Genomic DNA, 20,983 nt, shown 5'->3' with positions numbered 1-20,983 from the left:
ATTTATAAAACAAAACAAAAATGATTAAAAACATAAAAATCTTGTTGGGTATTTGCAGCGAGTATTATAATTAATGTTATAAATTTATAATAGTAAATTGAATTGAGAACAGTGGCGCCATCTGGTACAGACTCAAAACATAACTGACAATACAGATACATCGATATATCGAGGAGGGAAATTCAAAAAAGTAGGAATAAACAAAATTTTCCTTAAATGGATTTGTGGAATATATTTTTGGAACATATTTTAGTGGCTTGCAGAATCAGCACAAGTGTCTTCGCAAATTTCGGCTGCGGTTTATATTCCTGCTGGAAGCTATGTGAGTTGTTACCCACAATTATACTTAATGCGGCAAGGATACTAAACATTCTTATGCCTCACAGTCTGTGGCGACCATGACACGGCTTCCGGTCTGCGGGCAGGACTTGGCACGCCCACTCAAGGAGGTGAGTGCATGCAGTGTCCTTGCACTTGACAACAGGGCTGAAGCAGCCTCAAAAACGAAATAGTTAAAAAGGGGGGAAAAAAGTCGCACACAGAAAACGTAAACGCAAAGCTTGCTGACATCTCGTGCCTGCCTTCGCTTAATTATAACATCAAATTGAAATGCACACGGCAATTGTATGCGGCACCTGAAATGAGACTGTGGCACGCAGGCGTCACTCGTACTCGCATTTCGTTTGCACCTGACCTTGTTGGCCTTTATTACAACGGCCAGCGAAATCAACGTGCATAAACATGCGAACGCAACACCCGAAAACCGTTAAAGAGGCGCGCTCGCTGTTTGCTTAAAACCGAAACAGAGGGCTCGTAAATACACAAAACATATTTTCTAGATTTTCCGAGCAACGAATCGCCGCTGCCGCAAAGTCTACTGAAAACAAACAAGACACTGAGAAAAACCACCCGCACCATAAAACCACACCATAAACCTTTTGATTTACAACGGCTTCTCAAAACGCTTCTGTTTTCAATCGTAGTTTTTCACTTTTCATGTAGGCTTAACTTATTAGCATAAGTAATTCATAACGGAATAACATCCTTTAAGTATTTTCCTGTATGCATTAAGTTCCATCTCTGCTATAATATCCATACAAAAGTCTTCTTATTTGTTGAAATAACACAAACATAGGTATAAGTGTTTCTTGGAATATTTAAAAATTCCCTGCTGACGAAAAGTCTGCTGAAACTCCTACACTTGGGAAAATCCCACATTTATTACAATTTTCCGACTTTTCGCAGGCAATGTGTCTGTTTAAGCAGCTTAAGGAAAACCAATCCTTGTATAAACTACCCAACTCAGGGTTCAAGATTACATTTATTGTTATCTTATGATTTTACCTGATTACTTAGGTAAAATCATAAGATAACAACATCTATAAAATTTAGTATTAAAGTTAGTTAAAATGGATATTTCATAAAAAATATAATATCGTATTTTTTTTTATTTATGATAACAATGTAAACTATTATAAGACAAAGTAAAATTATGATGAAAAACATCAAAAATATGTAAATTGTTGTCTACACAGCGACAAAATATCTACTTTTTTATCAATGTATCTTCTAGATTAATTATTGTACACTTTGGTCGCTGCAAAGACTTTCAGTTCCTTGATGGTGTTGTCAATTAGCCGGGCACCCACCATGCTGGCCGCCTTATCGCCATCGGTGATTCCGGACCGCCTCCGCCATCCTGATGGCGATGATCCTGTTGCCGCCAAAGCGTTTAGGCCCTCAAATGGAACGGCACTCGGGACACTTGGCCAAAACCAAATATCTGCACACATGGAGAGCAAACACAAACACATCCGACTATCAAGCGAGCATCCCGAAGCCATCTCCCCCCCTCCCCTTGGCCACCATCAGAAGCATCATTATTACCATCGTCATCATTGGCCACTGCCCCGCCCCTCCCGACCAGGCCGCCCCCTTTTCCGAACCACCACGACTGCGCTGCCAACTGCGACGTCGACGTCGAGAGCTGTGGCAAGCGATTCGCAGATTTTACGTTTCAGTTTCGTGCAAAACGTGGAAGCGGCTGGTCAAACCAAGAAAAACACCAGAGAACACACTCAGAAATCATCCGAAAGAAAATTGGAAAACTCGACATTGGTCTGCAGACTAGTCAACAAAAAAAAAAAACATTCAAAGTTTGCAATCATCACGTTTGATTAATTGCGCGCAGTTGAACTAATTTGGCAATCTGCTGGCACAGCGGAGGAAACTAACTAAAAAAAACAGAAGAAAAACTGCAAGCTGCGCTGTAAAACCGGAAATTCTAGATCTCTCGGATCTCACGATCCCAGCGTATATAAACAAAACAAAGCGGCACCTTTAGCAGCAAAACAAAAAAAAATTAACCGAAGAAAAACCCACGAAAAAAGTGACACAAATAAAGCAAATCGCGATCGGTGTGTCCAGTCGATCCGAAAAAAATAATACCTATGGCCACCGTATACCTATAACACCCATAATACCTATACCTATACCCCCCACCCCCCGCCGAGAAACGCTGAGTGTTGAGTTTATTTCTGTTTCTGTGTCGGCTTCAGCGGTTTTTTCGCCTTTTTTCTGTTATTATTGCCGGCCAGAAGCGAAGGAAAAATCGAAATCGACGGCTAGTCGCGGAAAATCGTGCGCTCTTAAAGTAACATATTTATTTTTAACAATTTCGCAAGCGTTCAAATTTTGCTCCAGCAAAAAATTCAGAATCAGAACTCACCAACCAACCAGACAACAACAATAAATATAGATCGGCTGTGGGATCGTTAAGTAGAAAAAAACAAAAACCAAAAAGCTAAAAACCAAAACAAAAACCAAACCAAAGGCAACGACGACGGCCGGCAACTTTGGATCTCAAAATTTAGCTCGGTGAGTAATCGTGGGTAGTGTAAAAAGTGGAAGCCAGCAGCCATCAGCCAGCAACAAATCATAAATGCCTTGCTTTCCAAAATAGAAACAAAATGTGGAGATAAATTCGTTTGATGATTAAGCTGCGAGTACTATAATTAGGCGAGCCGATTTAATTAGTGCAATTAGCAAATTACACCTCACATGGCGGGCTAAATCTTGATATTTGGAGTGGAAAGTGTGGGTTTTTTTAAATACTTTGAGATCTTGCTAATGCAGTCATTAAGCACATTAGATTCGTAGATTGATGTGTCTTTAAACATTAAAATGGAGCTGGAAGATCTAACTCCTCATAATGTTAAAAGAAATATGAAAATTAAAGTTACGAATAAAAAGTTAAAAATGTTCGTTTTTATGTTACAAGCAATTATAGTTGTAAATGGCTTTAAATATTTCTGATTTGTTTTTGGGATTGATAAGAACTGTTTCTTAAGTTATATTTCACAGAAATAAAAATTGAAAAAAACATTGCTTATATAATATATAATTTGGAAGAGAGTACCTTTTTAACTCAGATAAAATTAAAAAAGGCGTGTAAAATATTTTGAATCTTCTTGAACATTTCAAAGTTCAGAAAGCGTGATAAATTATTAGATTCTTCACTGACAAATACTTAATATTAAAAATATTCTAAAAATTTTTGATTTATTCTTAAAAACCCAAGAAAGATGAACTTTGTACCCTCTCTTTCAAAATCTGCCAACTATTTCCATTCAGGTGACCCCATTTAAATGGCTTTTCTTCATGTCGCGCTTCAATAACTCTCCGCCAACTCAGCCAAGGACTTTCGAAATCTATTCCCCAACTTCTCCATACGCTTAAATGTTTATATGTTTCCCTAACCAAGTACAGTGAGGAACTAGCACAAGGACAACGGAAGTACTTGCTCCATAAAAACAAATCCAAGACCATAAATCTGTATCGCCCTTATGTGAGTTTGGGAAAACCAACCAACTCCCAGTGAAAATACTCATAAGGAAAACAAAGAGTGTGGCTTTATGTTATGATTACATTTAGCCGGCATTATTTTTGACGATTATTGCCATTTGGGGTTTATTAGCCACAAACGCATGGGAGTGGGGTGACAATCCTTATTTCGTCAACCGAAAATGGCCAATGAATTTTCGTTTTCGTAACACCGCCATCATTAATTCAAGTGAATGCACTTATTCAGTTAATTACATATCCTGGCGTACGAAAAATATTATTAATGCCAACGCCTACAGCTAAATTCGAAAATACACCGATGACGATGATATTAATATGAGACGGTTTCTTTTTATAAAAAAAATAAGCTATCTATAAGTTCGTGCACATATTTTTAAAGAAATTGCCGCGCGCTGCTCTTAATTAATTAAGCACACAATTTATGCGCTGGGTCGCCCAGCGAATTAATAAATGTTGCAAACATTGCACCCCAAATTAATTTCCCCTAGCAAAAGGTCAATTGGCTTGCAGTCACAAGATTAGGAAATCTTTTTTTGCTAAGCATTTTAAAATATATTCGTTGATTTTCCAAATAAATCAAGTGTCTTTATGTTAGGTGAGCTATAAGGCCCATGGGAAAAGTTTCATAATTTTTTCGGGGAAATTTTCTTAAGCATAAAAGTTATACCGAATAATTTATTGAATTTAGCTCATAAATTAGATTTGTGCAGAAATATTTTGAATGGGAATATAAGTAGGTGTTCCACTCTCTGGATTAAACTATATAATCATTCTGGATTGCAAAAAAAGTGCAAATAGGATAATACCTTCCTTATTTAATTCGAAATTTGTATATTTTTGGAGTTGCTTTTCTGAAGTAAACGTCATAAAACGTTTTTTGACCCTTATACGGAATTCATCTCTTAATCAGAATTTGTAAATCCACTTCTCCAGAAGAAGATAACCCTGATCTTGCGCAATCTCACACCCCATTCACCACCTGATCTTAGCATCTTATCTCGCAGGCACTAATTCTTGAGTTTAACGTTAGTACGAGCCATATAGTATATACTTTTTATTGCGTTTTCCATTCACGAAAAGTGGAAGCGGCTACAAGAGCAGCAAAAAAAAAAAAAAAATAAATAAATAAAAAAAAAACAGTGCTGGCCACCGGAAGATTAGGCAACAATTTAACATTTGGCTGGCTGACTGGCTGGCTGGCAACGACGACCCCAATTTCCATTTCCATTTTCAAATTTGGCAGCCGCCAAGGTGAATGGGGCCGATCTTCAGAGTGTAAGTGGGTATATGTGAATATATATGTATATATATATATACATATATCTGCATATAGGACTGAACTATCGTCTGAGATCGGTTGTTTCTGCTTCTTGGTTCTTTTGGCCGCTTGGCTAATTTACAGCCCGAGTGATTGTCTACAATAATTTTTGAAAAATTATTCTCAAAACAATCCATGCACTTTGCCTTAGACAACTTTAATTTATATTTCCGCCCTTTAATGCGTTGGCGTTTCATTTTCATATTTGCCTACCGAAAAAGTGCAAACATTTCGAACGCGTACGTAAATAATCCTGAGTGACAGTCGTTCATAAAATTAATGTATGTGTAATAATAATAATAATAAAAAAACAAAAAAAAAAGCAAAACAAAGCGATGGCTTAAGGAAATATTCCCAGAATTTGTCGGCTGGTATTTTTCGCAAATATCAAAACGTTCTACTTACAAGGTTTGCTACAATAAAGCGATATAGATATGCATATCCATACGTATACTTAATATTTCTTGAGGCGCAGTTAAATATATTTACGTAAATCCAGGTTTATCAGCGGTTGCTTTTTGAGGCGTGTCAATTGCAGTGGGGGAAGATATTTGTTACGTAGGTAAGACAACTGCGAAGTTAAGCGAGATGATACCAGGTATAAAAACTAAACCCTTTTAAATTAATCAAAATTCATGGAAAAGGCAGTTTCGAGTTGGAATAAAGTTCTTATCTATTTTATATAATCCCTTTAATATTGCTATTTATATATTTATGTGAACTATATTACGATTACATCACTTTCTCCTCCTTTGTTTAGTACTTATTTGCACTTGAGCTTGACGTTTCTACATTTCTGCAAATATATTCCCTTTCACCGAAATTGGCAATAAACCCTTTCGATGCTCGGTAGTCAAATGCCACGCCTGACTAATCTATTGTCATCTTCTTGGCCTTCGAACAGCCAAAGCTGTAGTTAATGATGCGCATCAATCCCTGCCCTCCAGTGCACATTTTGTTTGGGCGCCATTGTGCATCCTCGAGTCAATCGAATGCTCTTCTATGGACCAACTGGCCTAGATTGCCCCGGCCAGCGCTTAAACAATAAAAGCCACTCAGGCCACCAGCCAAGAATATGCGGATAGCAGCGTCATATAGATGGATATTGATTTTATAGTCGGATGCGTCCATCTCGATTTTGCATTTCGGGTGGACCGACCTCAATACCGTTTTATCGACTTTATTATTTCTTCAGTTAAATGCATCGGTGGGGCATTAAGGCGAACCTCAAGAAATTGCCTTTGTGTCGGGGGATTGCCTTTTGTTGGCAGCCGGGCAGCCATCAAATTGAATCAAGACTGCAGCCATTGTTATTAATAATATTAGTATGTGATATTAACGGGACTGCAGCCTCCATTGTGCCGGCGGTGGAAACCCTTTGGCACGCGAACTCAATTTTCCTAGGCTGACAGTTTATAATGCCTTTTGTCCGGACGCCTGTCGCTCAGTTGATAAAACACTTGTTGCTCGATGCATAGTAGTACATACATATGTATGAACATCTGACCGGCGGCCATTCCATTTCACTTTCAATTTACGAACACTACGATGAGTGGACCGGGCCCAAATACAAAGCCATCATCACTATACTCGGCTGGTTAATTAAACGACCATGGTCTGGCAATGGGAGCGGACTGGACTGGACTTGGCTGGTTTGGATGGTGGGATTCGGCGTATAAATACACCCCAAGGCAATTTGAAAGAACAATGGAGGCGGCATTTAGTCGAGCGTACTGGGCTTTTAATGGATATGTGAACCGAACTTAAAGAACGGGAAGTAAATGAAAAGAATGCAGGTTAATGGTGGAAATGGCGTAATTGTTTCCTCAAATGTTTTGAGGTCAAAGGCAAAGATATATCTTCTATAGTGCACAACCACAATATATATATAAAATATACAGTATAAATGTATTGATTAGTTGTTCAGGAATATCAAAATGTCAACTCCACTCAACAAAAATATAACTTAAATTTTTAAACGGTTATTTAGTCTTGAAATGATTTAGTTGGGTAGTTAATTATATTTTGACACCATAATACATTGTACTTAAATCGTTATGTGAACTGTTAAACCAACAGAGAAACGTTACAGCTTTGTAATTACGGCAAGTGTAACCCCTTTCCCGAACTGCTTTCAATCAATCACACGCCCGGCTATTTGCTTTGTTATCCAAATATAACTCGACAATTCATTTCCAATCCATTCGATTGCAGGAAAAGCGACAGGAGACAACGGGACGACAGGAACTCCGGCAAGGACAATCGGGAAACCGCAGGCGAGGATTGCGACAGCGATGTCCACGGCGACTTGTGCCCGCTTCTGCACGCCTTTGTCATCCGGCACGGCAGGATCCACATCAAAATTGACAACCGGAAACGGAAGCGGCAACACGATGACGTCGGCGTACAAGAAGAAAATTCCATCAAACAACAGCACAACAGCAAATGACAGCAGCAACACAGAGACAACATTCACATTCAAATTGGGCCGCTCGAACGGCCGAAGTAGCAGCAATGTAGCCTCAAGCGAGTCATCCGATCCACTGGAGTCCGATTACAGCGAGGAGGATCCGGAGCAGGAGCAGCAGCGACCCGATCCGGCGACCAACAGCCGGAGCAGCAGCACCGCCACCACCACCACCACCAGTTCCGCTGACCATGACAATGACGTCGACGAGGAGGATGAGGAGGACGACGAGGACGAGGAGGAGGGCAACGGCCGGGATGCGGATGACGCCACTCACGATTCCAGCGAGAGCATCGAGGAGGACGATGGCAATGAGACCGATGACGAGGAGGATGACGACGAGTCCGAGGAGAGCAGCAGTGTCCAGACCGCGAAGGGAGTGCGCAAATACCACTTGGATGACTACCAGATAATCAAAACAGTGGGTAAGTCGGATGCTGTTTACACTAGCCCCACGGGGCGTATGATTGATGTTAAGGTCCCACGCCTTCCAACCTTCAACTTGTCGCGCGGCTGCGGATGATAGTGTACGGTTCGGTTTCGATCGATAGTTTCGCGTGTTTGTTGATTTTCCCAGGCAAACTGTTTAGACTGATGCCAACAATACTCTTTCGCTTCTAGGTCAGATGGAAAGAGTCAAGGTTTGATTAGGTCAAAGGCTGATTTATGGATGTTGTTTTAACCCAAATAACCCAGTTTTTGATTTTGCATTGATACCTTTCTAATTGTAGTAAAATCGTTTTGGAAAATGGAAAATATATTCTATTAAAAAATGTTTGGACTTAAAAATGTGTATAAACCCCTCTTTTAAAATAAAATCATTTCCAAGATTCCTCAAAGCAATTATCCACTTGCTGTCTGGGTTGCTTCGTTTTGCAGTAAGCCAAATATTTCTGGCTAAATTCGTGGGAATCACTTCTGTTCCTGTCAAAAATGGAAAACCGCTGAAATTTCTTTACTTTGATTATTCCATTTAATTAAAAGAGTTTTCTCACCTGTTCAATCAATTCGTTTTCATACCCGCTTGTTTCATCTGGAGCAGGAAAAAATGTATTCAAATACCATTGTTTTACTTTTTCTATGCCTTTTGTTTGGTATTCTTTGATTTCGCTCAACGATTTAATTTCAAATATTTATTACCTCATTTTTCGAGCACGTCGGTATGACTGAGCTTCTTATGGCTCAGCGTCAGCTACAGTTTTCTATTGCTTTTTATTGGCTTTATGCATAAATAAATTCTTATTGATTACGCAAATTGAATGAGGCAGTGAGGAAGACTAGGAGCTCGGACGAGTATTATGATTATTATGAGCTTTTCGCACCACAGCGGGCCAGGGAATTGTTTTCATTGCTACGCGGCGATCTGGCTTGCGTAAAATTTAATTTAGACAATATTTAAAGTGAGTTCGTTTACGTACGATTATATATTCTTGGACTCTGCTTAGGATCATCAATGGGTCTTACGTACTCGCCATAGACGCTCGGCCAATTAATGCCCATAATATTTTGATTTGTTTTCCCATTTTGACGTCTTCGGTGTGAGCAAAGCGGCCCTCTTTTAGTAGCCGACTAAATTTAGTATACTATTCAAACACTCATTAAGCCTTGTGGCATAAATATTTACTTCAGTTTGAGGTGAGTTCAGGGCATTTTCCTGATTTATTACCACAACATTTCCTCGGCTACACGTGTGATCAATTTGTTGGTTCTCCCTTACTATCAAAATCATTTAAATGGCTTTGTTAACCGATCGTTTCGGTTCCAAGATGGTAAGGCCAACTTAAACAATCGCTGAAATATTGTGGGAGTAACAAATGGCTTTTCTTCGGACTGCAATTACCTTTTAAATTGTTTTATGTTCTCGCCGTTTTTTGTACTTTAACAAATTAATGAAAGCTAAATGTTTTTAGAATCCATTGTGGGAGCTAATGGCTTTTAGCTGCCTACTTAAAATCGCTTCTGGGAATATTGTAATTTCATTTAGCAATCACTTTTTCATTGTTCCTAGGTAATTGAATTTAATGGAGATGAAGATTTCGCACTCTTGATACAATCTGAAATCAAATGCATTTATCAATTACTAGTTATTACAATTTTTGCTATAGGCCTTGTTGTATCTTTACAAAATGAAATGCTGGTCAGTCAGTTAATGTATAATAAATGTCAATCATTATCTTGTATACCTCCTTACAAAACTAGGCCTATAAGGTATAAGATATACTGACCATTTCGACTATGTTCGATCATTGTTTAAAGTTAATCAATCAACAGCACTTCCGCGATATGAGTAATTCCGCTGAGTTCCCTTCCGTATCTGCTTTCCAGCGTGCTTAGAGTGTACCACACGCCGTATGAGTAATATAGCATGGATTTCAAACAATTGCCAGAGCCCAGAAGGTATTGAGTGCGATTTTCGAGAGAAATCCGTAAGAAGTAAATAAACCAGACCGGATATCATGCCATGCGTGTGCATGGTATCCCAGATGAAATGGGAATGGTTGGGTTGGGTTGCTCGATTATAAATGGCAGTGAGTCACGCTTCTATTAGGGCATGCGGATAATCAGCCGGTCCAGTTTACCCCAATCCCCTGCCGATAATAACAATAACAGGCGATGGATAGAAGTGAACATCATCGCCATAATTGAGGAAAAGCCAGTGTATGCTGAAAACAATATGGCAAGAAAATATGAACAAAACCCGCACTGAAACGAAACAAAAACATTTGCCAACTCTAAACATGTGCCCCTCAAGATTTACTATAAATATTGATAGTTGTTTCGCAAATCCCATTGATGAAACCAGCGACCTCAGGTCTCCTTTAAAAAAGGGGGGTTTTTCGTGAGTGAAGATTTCCCAAGAAATGTTTTCAAATTTTCGAAAACAGCACAGTATAACTTTTGTTTTCCTCTCGGGAAACAAACAAAACATGTTTTTATTTGTTCACGTTCTGGCTGCATGTGATACGATGGATCAACAATCAGAAAATGCCATTAGCTTTGGCCTTAAACCTGTCAAATCAACCAGGTCCAGGTGCAATTAACACCGCAATGGAATGGACTTTGGCTGTAAATCGAAAAGGAAATGCTCGTCTCGGGAAACTGGATTGAAGTTGAAGTCTTGCCTGTCTCAGCAGCAATGCATTTATCTGAGTGAAAGTACATGTCTTATCATTGCTAAAGTATCCGGGAAGAAAGTTCGCATTTCTTTAAGAAGTCAAACCAGGATCTTTTGAGGGATTGTATTCATCAAAGTATAAACTAAACTGCAACGTTTGATGTGTCATTAAATTATTTTTAATGATGCACACATGCCTCCTTTAATAACCAAGATCGTTTGCGGATCCTTAGCCAAAATCCCGAAAATTGGCACACCCAAAAAATTCGAAATTGCTGAATTAAGAGCGCAAAACGGTCTGATAGTCATTACTTTGGAAATGTGAAATGTGTTCTCGGGCGATCAATTGGGTCATTAAAAAATCTCAAATTTGCCTAGTGCTCAAACATTGTATAAATTGTTGGAAAGTGCGCTCGCTATATGTTCGCAAAGGATCAATAACCCCATCAGTTAGCGGCGAAAAAGTTATAAATTTTGTTCGGTGGCCCACTTTTTTTGACTAAGTAGTACCAATGCGGAAATCTCTGACAATTGAGGTGCTGACCTTATGTTTCTCTTAGGTCTCCACAGCCAATATATCAACTTGACAAATATTCCCAGTGGGGGGTGTCTCTACTCTGTGGACTTTTCAATAGATCGTGCTGAGGTATATTTTTGAGCTAACAATCCTTTTAGTCTGCCCATTGATTGATGGATTTGGCAAAGATAAATATTTACGCACGATTCTGGGAAACACAATTCAGATGGGACATAAAATTGGCCAAAACACAAGAGTCCGATGCCGTTTGCCAATTGAAATCAAATTGAAATCGAATTGAAATCGAATTGAAATCGCCGAGTGTCAGACGGCGTGTGTGGCAGGAATTCCTTTCGGGGCTGTCTTTTGAGCTTTTAGCATAAATTGATTTTTAAATAATAAAGGCCAATCAATTTTTTTTTGTCTGATAGCAAACACATGTCCCCGTGTTGTTGGTCCATGTAGAACAACAAGTTGTGTGTCGACATTGCGTCTGCAAAGTATAACTCATAGTTCAAATGGAAAATGGTATAGGTATTCCTGGTCGCTTTTTTTGTTGTGTGCTGCTAAGTGCCTAACAAAATATATGTGTATTTTTCTGTATAAGTAATAATAATTTCGACTCTGCTCGCCGCATGAAAAGACAAAATCAGTCAACGGGAAATTTACGATCGCATGGAAAATTTGGATTCGTCTCGCCCGATCTCTGTAAACTTTGCGAGGCTCCCGAGGAAAATGTGAATTTCATTTCAACAAAATCGAGCCAGCGTATAAGCAAATATTATAGAAAAATATTATTTGGCAATGTGCCGAAAACCAAAGGCCCCCCAACACTCGACCCTCCTTTTTTGAGTTTTTGGGGACCCAGTTGGGATCCAAGTCTTTTAAACATTAAACTAGCATATGCATATAAAACTGCGTTATAAGCACACTTTTCGCCTCCTTTGTGTCTTATTTAAAAAGGTGACCTAAAAATGCATATTGCAACTGGCGAATATAGGCAAATTGAATTGAAATAGACGGAATGGGGCGGAATGATTTTCTATATTTCAACATCAGATTTATGTTCGATCACGCCCCCACCACTTGGCGGTCTTGTAAAGCTGCGATGTAAAAACTTGACAAATGTGAAAACATCATCGACAGGCAGGGGCAGGTGGGCTAATTTCTAGATGCCATGTGGTAAATGGTAAACATCTGCTTCGAAAGTGTCATAAATCGCCTAAGTTATGACTGGGATGTCGCAAATGGAAGGGTGATGGGGCAAGGTGAGAGGTGTTCGGTGGGCGGATAGGTAATTTCCGCAGTACAGATCTTTACACATTCATGCAAGCTATAAACCAGGAAGAATTGCAAAGAAACCCTTCTAGAAAGTTGAGAGATAGTTGAAAGTTCATGTTATAGTATTTAAATAAATATAAACTATTTATATTTAATACATTATTTGTTTGTTTGAACGCAAATTAAAAGAGCTTGTGTATATATGTATTTTAGGTTTGTCCATTAATATTGTATTTTATAACTGATTTCCTAGAAGCTCACAGTTCTATATATTCCATTAATATTATATTTTATAAATGATTTCCTAGAAGATCACAGTTCTATATATTCCATTAATATTATATTTTGTAAATGATTTCCCAGAAGATCACAGTTCTATATATTTTCAGCATTGAAATAAACTGCAATTGATTCTGAGAATTAGGATTTAAATTTAATTTATCAATTTATTTTATTCTCTGTCCAGTGAAAATGTATTTTTATATATGACCATGAGCAAATATGATTTGCAAATATTTTAGCTATATTCCAATTTTATTTTACAATGCGTCAATATTTAATTAAACTGGAAATTTGCAACTGAAGTGCAAGGCTTGACACCCCTTTATTATTACAATTAGCAAAGAGTAGAAATGAGTAGTTTTGTAACCCATTTGTTTCCTACCGCAAGCAAATAAATAAAAGCCGGAAAGATCGTATCTTAAAAGTACGAATTGCAATATCAACAATGAGTTTCAGCGGAGAACTTAATTAGAACACAGTCAGTCAGCAATTATCACGCGACCTAAATTTGCGTTGTTTATTATTATTTACAACAGCTTAAAAATCCGATTTTAATGCCTATTTGGAAATGTTTAAACTTACGATCGTGGCAGTATTATTTTTAACCTGGCCTCTGAAGCTCCGAGCTCTCTCACTCGGTCTTCCTTTATTTATGAATCTTTAAACAAACTTTGCCTCGACGAACTGCATAAAACGCAATTAACTTTATTTAACTTGGTGCGGCAGCTGGCGAGAATTGCAAATGGTGCCAAGTTTATATTCGCATTTACATGCTCTGCGTTTCGCGAAACTTTTTACAGTATTTTGACTTTTGGCGCACACAATTTCATTAAATACAGAAACAGATACGCAATGATTTTTATTTGCCAGCGCAAACGAAAGGCATCCATTCCATCCATCCATCCACTCATTCATCCATCAGATGTGCACTGTCAGGCGGACGGACGAAGTGCATCCATGGGATGGCAATTTCACTGGACAGTTTATGGCATCGTTTCGTCAAATAGAAAGTTTCGTGTATTATGTAAAATATGTATCGCCTTTTTCCACGCACTTTTTGCAGTTGCATATGTGCAACTTTGTGTGCTCCGTCTGCCTCTCCAACGCCAACAGGTTTGGCCACATCTCGGCCAGACTTTAATTGTGGCCGCCTATCGACTTGGTCGCTCGTCTGCGGCTGCGTCTGAAGACTGAGCTGGCACTGAGCGAAAAATTGTGTATTTCTGATACTTAGGCATTCTAACGTTCTAAATTTGGGTACTATGTATCTCAATCTGGTTCATTATCATTTATCTTATTATAACTTTATACTTTTTTATTTTCTTGCTTTTAATCCTGCTGATTTTTTTCAGTGCAGTATTTAGTCTCGAGCTTGTCTGCTCCACAGCTGTCACAATTTCACTTTGGCCAGACATTTAGGATCAGCCGGCGGCCAGTTGGCGGCTGAGGTAGTGGAAGTGGTAGTTAAAACATTGGTAAAAGCACTTTCCTTTCGCACTAGTCGAGACCGACTTGAGCTGGAGTGGATCGTGCACATGTGTATGAGGTGCTAAGAGATCTTTTTAAATGTTTGCCAAGTGCGAAGATGTTGCTTCTTTTTCGAAAGCCAACTTCAAGAGTATTTAAGACTATAAGCGTGGATTGAGCATTCACATAGTCATTGTACTGACATTAACCAGTGGCTTATGTGGTGTTAATTCAGCATTAGGATGGGCTTAGGATCCACTGTTATTAAACGGCAGCTCACTTCTCTAAAATATATCTACTTTTCAGTGAAAAAAAAAGATTTTTTAATGAAATTTGGTATACGGATATGATTATATACGATTACTCAATACTGTACCAACTGCACTAGAGATTTCTGATTTTAAACAAAGCCTTTCGGTTGTTTATTTTACCAACACCCTTCTACATTCCCTATCAGAAATTATGAATATGGTTCGACAAAATTTTCCACTATAACAGCGTGTAAATATTTAAAAAACTATTTTATCCGAAGCAAAGCCGCCGGAATTATTCCACACTGGCCATGTGCCACCATGCAAGGCATGCAACTTGTTGCCAGCCAGAACTTTTCGATTTTACCCATACCTTTTCCTCAAATATTTTTCATTATTTCCTGCGATTTTCTTCACGCTTCGTAATCACAATACCATGAAATGTGCCGGTGTCTGCCATTTCGACTACAAATTTGAATTCAAATCGTGAAATAATCCATCATTGGATGTAGTTATATCTGATTGATTTATTTCGTTTGGCATGAATTAAATATTTATTTTCCGCTTAGCCAAGTTATTAATTTTGAATGCCAAGGCAATGGCTAAGCATTTATCTTATAAATATTTGCCGCGTATGCATGTTTTATGTGCTGTTTATCTGTGATGGTTTAATTAGTTAATGCAACTTTTAGTAGTGGCAGGTTTCAAAGTTCGATTTTGGGGATTCCTCATGCTCGAGTTTGTTTGCACTTGAACAATGTGCCTATAAAAATGTTTTAAACATTCCCCGGCCAATTTGTTTGGCTATTATAGAATATTTCTGTGGAATTTCTGGAAATTTGGAGATTTGCTTTTAAGGCATGAATTTCAAACTCATTTCGCTGGAAGTGTTATGAGCTCATTAATGCGCCTTGTCTCTGGGATTTATCAATAATGCTCTTAGACATTTCACCCTCACTTTCCCCGCCTACCCATCCCCAAAAACTTATATAATCCCACTGACTTGCTGAGTCATTTGAACTACGTAATCGAAGTGAACAATTCATTTATTACAAAGTCGGGAATCATATTTTGATTTGCACGCGTAATGCTTGCCTCATCAAGGTGTTTCCATATGGGTAGAACTTAGCCCAACCACCCACGCCCACATACAGCTGTGGGCAAAATATTAGTACCAAAATAATAAAAAATTATCTATAGTTTCTGAATCTATTAAATATCTAAGCTGGAACCTATAAATTTATTTTTTTGTGAAATATATAAATCATTAGTAGATTAATACTTAGAAAATCCACTTCTTCAGCTGCAATTATCTCAGTCATTACTTTTTAACTACATAATTATTTAATTTTCTTGCATTGCAAACTTATTTAGTTGTTTGGACTTCTTTCCTGTTTTTTTTTGCTGACCGCGGCTGTAAGGAGCCAACTATTCTGGCAAGTTGCTCGGCCTGTGTTGTTTGATTTTTTCGTAGAGGAACGCACGTGGCATATAACTGTGGCCGAGTTCAATACTCTGCTCACTTCTGTTTTATTACATTGAAAATCACGGCTAATTATTGTTGGCATGAACGGGAACACACAGGGAAAACGTGCTGAAAAACTAAAAGCAGCTGCAGAAAGCGAAACTTTTCCCACTACTCCCCCGGCCGCATCGAATTCGAAATGATTTGATTGCGTTTCGGCTTTTGATTTATAAGACAAATCAATTTGTAGCCGTTTTGTTGCTTCGGCATGCCATGGAAAACAAAACAGAGAAAATGAAAAGAAAGAAATTTTCAGCCGTCGCTCTTGGCCACAACAAGTGTATCTGGCCAAAGTGTTTACGTGAAATGCGAGAGGCTCACACGCTCCGTGTTTCCTTTCCTGCCAGTTTAGTCACTCGTTGGCCCACCGAGTGCCCAGCGAGTCGGGCGTTAGCCCAATTAAAAACTCAAGGTTGAGAAAATCTCGGGCGGGCGTGTAAGCCAACACCCATGTTGGTCATATTACCTGGTGGTATAGGTAGTAGTGGTAGTGGTAGAAGCGAGCTGGCTTTCGTAGCCTCAAAACGTGCTCGACAGTGAAAACAGTAATTATGCAAACAGTTGAGGTTCGAAAAGTGGTTCCAAAAATAGCGCTCATTAAATGGCAATATAATATAGGGAACTGCAAGAACTATGGGTTTAAAACTTACATAAGCTAAAAATTAAAGGTTACAAAGTAATTGGAAATAAATATTATATTTTTAACTATTTAATTGTGAATCAATCCTGGAGAATTTAAAAACAAGTATCTAATGCATTTATATAGCTCGAATAGGTGTAAAATCAAACTTTAACTTGCTCAGCACTATAATTTCTACCTCGTCTGTCACCCATTCACGTTTTGTTTAAGCTGAGACCTTTGCCATATCGTTTGCAAACACTTAAATGGGGCATGCCCCGATATTTAAGAACGCTGTTTGCGGTTTTGGCTTCGATGCACTCGATTATACGATACCCTACATTACCACCATCTTTTCCCTTTCAGGCACGGGCACCTTTGGACGAGTTTGCTTATGTCGCGATCGCATTTCGGAGAAGTACTGTGCCATGAAGATTCTGGCCATGACCGAAGTCATTCGTCTCAAGCAGATTGAACACGTTAAGAACGAGCGGAATATATTGCGCGAAATACGACATCCGTTTGTCATCAGCCTGTAAGTAAAGCAATATGGAAAATGTTGCACATTTAATTTTTAAAATAATTTTAAAAAATATTGATAGTAAAGCTGTCATATTCTTAAAAAAAGAACGCGAAAGAAACCAAAACTTTTTTTTTTTAAAGTTAAACCAATTTTAACTATATATTTTCAGGGTACAAAATTGTAAAATTGAATCATCATTACTTGCTCATATGTATAACAATTTTTTGTTGTGTTCAAGCAGAAGTTAAAGGTCAATATCACTTAAACAAAATTTGCAAGACTTCTTTCTTGGTATTCAGTTTATTTTAGTTGTTAATTTATTAAAAATGTTTATACATTCCATTAATAATTTATATTTCTACATGCAGCGAGTGGTCCACAAAGGATGACTCAAATCTGTATATGATCTTCGACTATGTCTGCGGTGGGGAGCTGTTCACATATCTGCGAAATGCGGGAAAATTCACTAGTCAAACCTGTAAGTAACTATTAAATTAAATCTTTTAAATCAAAAATCACTAAACTGATTTCGATTTTAGCCAATTTCTATGCGGCTGAGATCGTGAGTGCGCTGGAATACCTGCACTCACTGCAAATTGTTTATCGCGATCTGAAGCCAGAGAATCTGCTGATCAATCGCGATGGCCATTTGAAGATAACCGATTTTGGCTTTGCCAAAAAGCTGAGGGATCGCACTTGGACATTGTGCGGAACGCCCGAGTATATAGCACCTGAGATAATCCAGTCCAAGGGTCATAATAAAGCCGTAGATTGGTGGGCATTGGGTGAGTCTCAATTCGATCATTTACAAGGATGGAAATTGTAATTTTGGAATCCTTTTATAGGAGTTCTCATCTACGAAATGCTCGTGGGATACCCACCATTCTACGATGAACAGCCCTTTGGGATCTACGAGAAGATATTGAGCGGTAAAATTGAGTGGGAGCGACACATGGATCCCATAGCCAAAGACTTGATCAAAAAGCTGCTGGTGAATGATAGAACCAAGCGACTGGGCAACATGAAGGTGAGAATCATATGCAGAATTCTTAAATCTATAAGTTTAGAAAGTCTCGAAGATCAAACATGGAAATGGAATGGATAAACAAATAATTCGGAGCATAAAGTTTGTTCAGCTGCCGTACTATCCATCAAGAAGTCATCTGCCTGTTTCATTCGATTTTTTTCTTAATGATATTTAAAATTAGCACTGTCAAAGTTTATTTATTTGTTTTCACCCCTACGATCTCCTTTACCCTTTCCTTAGATAGTCTCATAAAAATACTTGGCAAGGCTTTCGTTAACATTTTCCGGCTTATTAGGCAGCATATTTATAGATAATTGTTTACACTTGTCGCGGTCGGATTTTGTTGCTGGCATTAAAAATTGCATCGCATATATCAAAAATTAATTGTTGGCTATCACAAATAGATCTGCACATGCTCGGTGTCAGTTAGCCTAATACATTTTCTTCGAAATCATTTTTCACCTACCCCCGAATTTTCGTTTTCGTCGATACGCCTTTGCTTTTTTTAATAGATTTGTCGCGCGTTTTTTTTTTTTTTTGCAACACGAGCTAGCCAAATGCAAAACGTTATTTATGTCCAATATTTTGTATTTCATTCCACAGAATGGCGCCGATGACGTGAAGAGGCATCGCTGGTTCAAGCACTTGAATTGGAATGACGTCTACAGCAAGAAACTTAAGGTAAGCTTCAAGGGTCCACTCTATTGTCCGAGTTTTCCTTTTTAATCTCATCAGTAATTGTTGGTCATTACTTTGTGTGGATCTTTTGGCAAACTGATTTTTTGGCTCAGCTTTTTGTCAGACGGCCAATGTATTTTCATACGTTCTCGTAATTAAAAGCAAATAAACAAATAAGTTTTCCAAATTAGCTGTGCCTTTAGTTAATGACCGCAGCGTCTATTTCGGCCTTTTGGGTGGGTGTTTGAGCCATAAATCTAGCGATTCCCTCCACCCAGGCCAGTTGGTCCAAGTGCGAGTGAAATGTAACAAAAGGAGGGGGCATTTCGCATCTGAAGAAGGAGAAGGTGTTAATTGCCCACATGAACGCCTCCGTCCAGCGGGAGACAATGGGTTAAATGCGTCACTGGTGATTGTTACAAACGTGCTGAATTTTGCGCACATTTCGCAACTTTTATCCGTCAGCCAGCCACGTATGTTTGATGTGATTTTCAAAATCACATCGCATTCATTTCATGGATCTAAATATAGAAACAAATAGAACTAATTATGGTGGAAGTCAACTTTATAAATTATTGTTTATAAATATTTTCAAATTTCCTAAACATGTTTTTGGGGGTTTTACTCAAGTTTAAATACGCATAAATATGCGATAATTAGCTTAAAATATAATATACAATCGAAACAATAATTTTTCAAATTTTCTTCATTTATAGCCACCAATTCTGCCCGACGTACATCACGATGGGGATACCAAAAATTTTGATGATTATCCCGAAAAGGATTGGAAGCCCGCCAAGGCAGTAGACCAAAGAGATTTGCAGTACTTCAATGATTTCTAAATAAGAGCCGAGAAATTGTAGTTTTTTGTTTTCTGTTGAAAATTTTGGTATAATTTGCGACAGCAAGAACATTCATTATTTATACTGGCAATTAAGTGTTTAAAGTGCTGTGTTGATGCAATGATATGTAATGCTAATATATACATAAACTATATTATAAAATACGACTATACATAAACATACACCCGTACATAGTAAGAATAAGTTTATACCCGTAATGTTATGTCTAGCGAGTGACGTCTAAAATTATTTATATATACTTAATTGTTTAAATGTTCAAATTGCGAGCAGACCCCAAAACTAGAAAGCAACACCTATAAAAGTACAGCTAAAGTACAGTAAAGAATATATTATTAAAAAACAACAAAATATTAACGTAAAACGTTGAATAAAGTGATACAAATTGAAATTTGGCCAAGCCTTTGTATTTTAATTTCGAATATATTTCTTTTACTTTCGGGGGATTAGTTTTGGATCCGTAAATCTGTCAAATCTCGAGCACGAGTCGCTTTGCTGACGAGCATGATCTTTGTTTGACGTTTGCGGGTATATATTTTAAATTATTTTGGTCCAGTTCTTGTTTTTCGCATTGCTTTTTAAAATGTGATTTTGGAATTTTTAAGTAAATATTATAAATTAATGTAATCAATTTCGATGCAAGGGAATCTTGTTTTTCTGTGTGCCAAAATGGAATTTAATAATGCTATTAAAGTTAAGGGAGGCTTCAAACTTTTATTTTTCTCATAAAACTATAATTATTTATCTTTTTAACTCTTTGGCGTTATAACTTATAAGTTTGGGAAGCTTGCCTTTCCTTATTTAGACACAAACGCTTTTCCCGTTTTCCGGTTTGTGTATCGGAAAAGTGGAAAGCGATTTTAATCGATAGCAATCGGAGGGAATTTTCAAATGAACGAAATGCGTACACAAATGCAAGGAATTGCAAAAAAATAAATAGAAAATACGATACATATCTAATATAAATCAAATTTAAGTTTTAAATCTTAAGCTGCATATAAAGCACTATCGGATCTTGGTATTCTGAAACCCTTTCCACCCTCCTAGAGTTTCTCGACTGGATACTAATGTAGTTACATGCATTGCAAATTTCAACAGATTTTGAAATTCAAATTTGACTCCGACTGGAATTGGCCCACTGTGCCTTGCGCATGTTGTCTCTTCCACAGGGTAAGCGCTACGTGCCGGA

The 20,983-nt window shown here is 38.0% G+C and overlaps 1 protein-coding gene across 3 annotated transcripts; it reads left to right on the top strand.

The window, feature by feature from the left end:
- The first annotated feature begins 166 nt into the window (after positions 1 to 166).
- LOC6738212 (cAMP-dependent protein kinase catalytic subunit 3) lies at positions 167 to 20,185 on the top strand. Of its 3 annotated transcripts, XM_016169429.3 has the most exons (9): positions 167 to 322; positions 387 to 449; positions 7,397 to 8,074; positions 17,073 to 17,241; positions 17,598 to 17,707; positions 17,769 to 18,014; positions 18,075 to 18,256; positions 18,860 to 18,937; positions 19,651 to 20,185. In XM_016169429.3, exons 1-9 carry the CDS (start codon positions 217 to 219, stop codon positions 19,774 to 19,776), a joined length of 1,758 nt encoding a protein of 585 aa, XP_016032074.1. In that variant the 5' UTR covers positions 167 to 216; the 3' UTR covers positions 19,777 to 20,185. The 3 variants fall into 3 exon arrangements, with proteins under 3 accessions (XP_016032074.1, XP_044778753.1, XP_016032075.1); XM_044922818.1 differs by lacking the exon at positions 7,397 to 8,074 and having other exon boundaries at positions 173 to 322; XM_016169430.3 differs by lacking the exons at positions 167 to 322; positions 387 to 449 and adding an exon at positions 1,996 to 2,877.
- The last annotated feature ends 798 nt before the right edge of the window (positions 20,186 to 20,983 follow it).

This window comes from Drosophila simulans, chromosome 3L, assembly GCF_016746395.2.
Source record: "Drosophila simulans strain w501 chromosome 3L, Prin_Dsim_3.1, whole genome shotgun sequence".
Taxonomy (NCBI): Eukaryota; Metazoa; Arthropoda; class Insecta; order Diptera; family Drosophilidae; genus Drosophila; species Drosophila simulans.
Note: the sequence above shows the minus strand (reverse complement) of the source record. Positions and strands in the feature narration are given on the sequence as shown.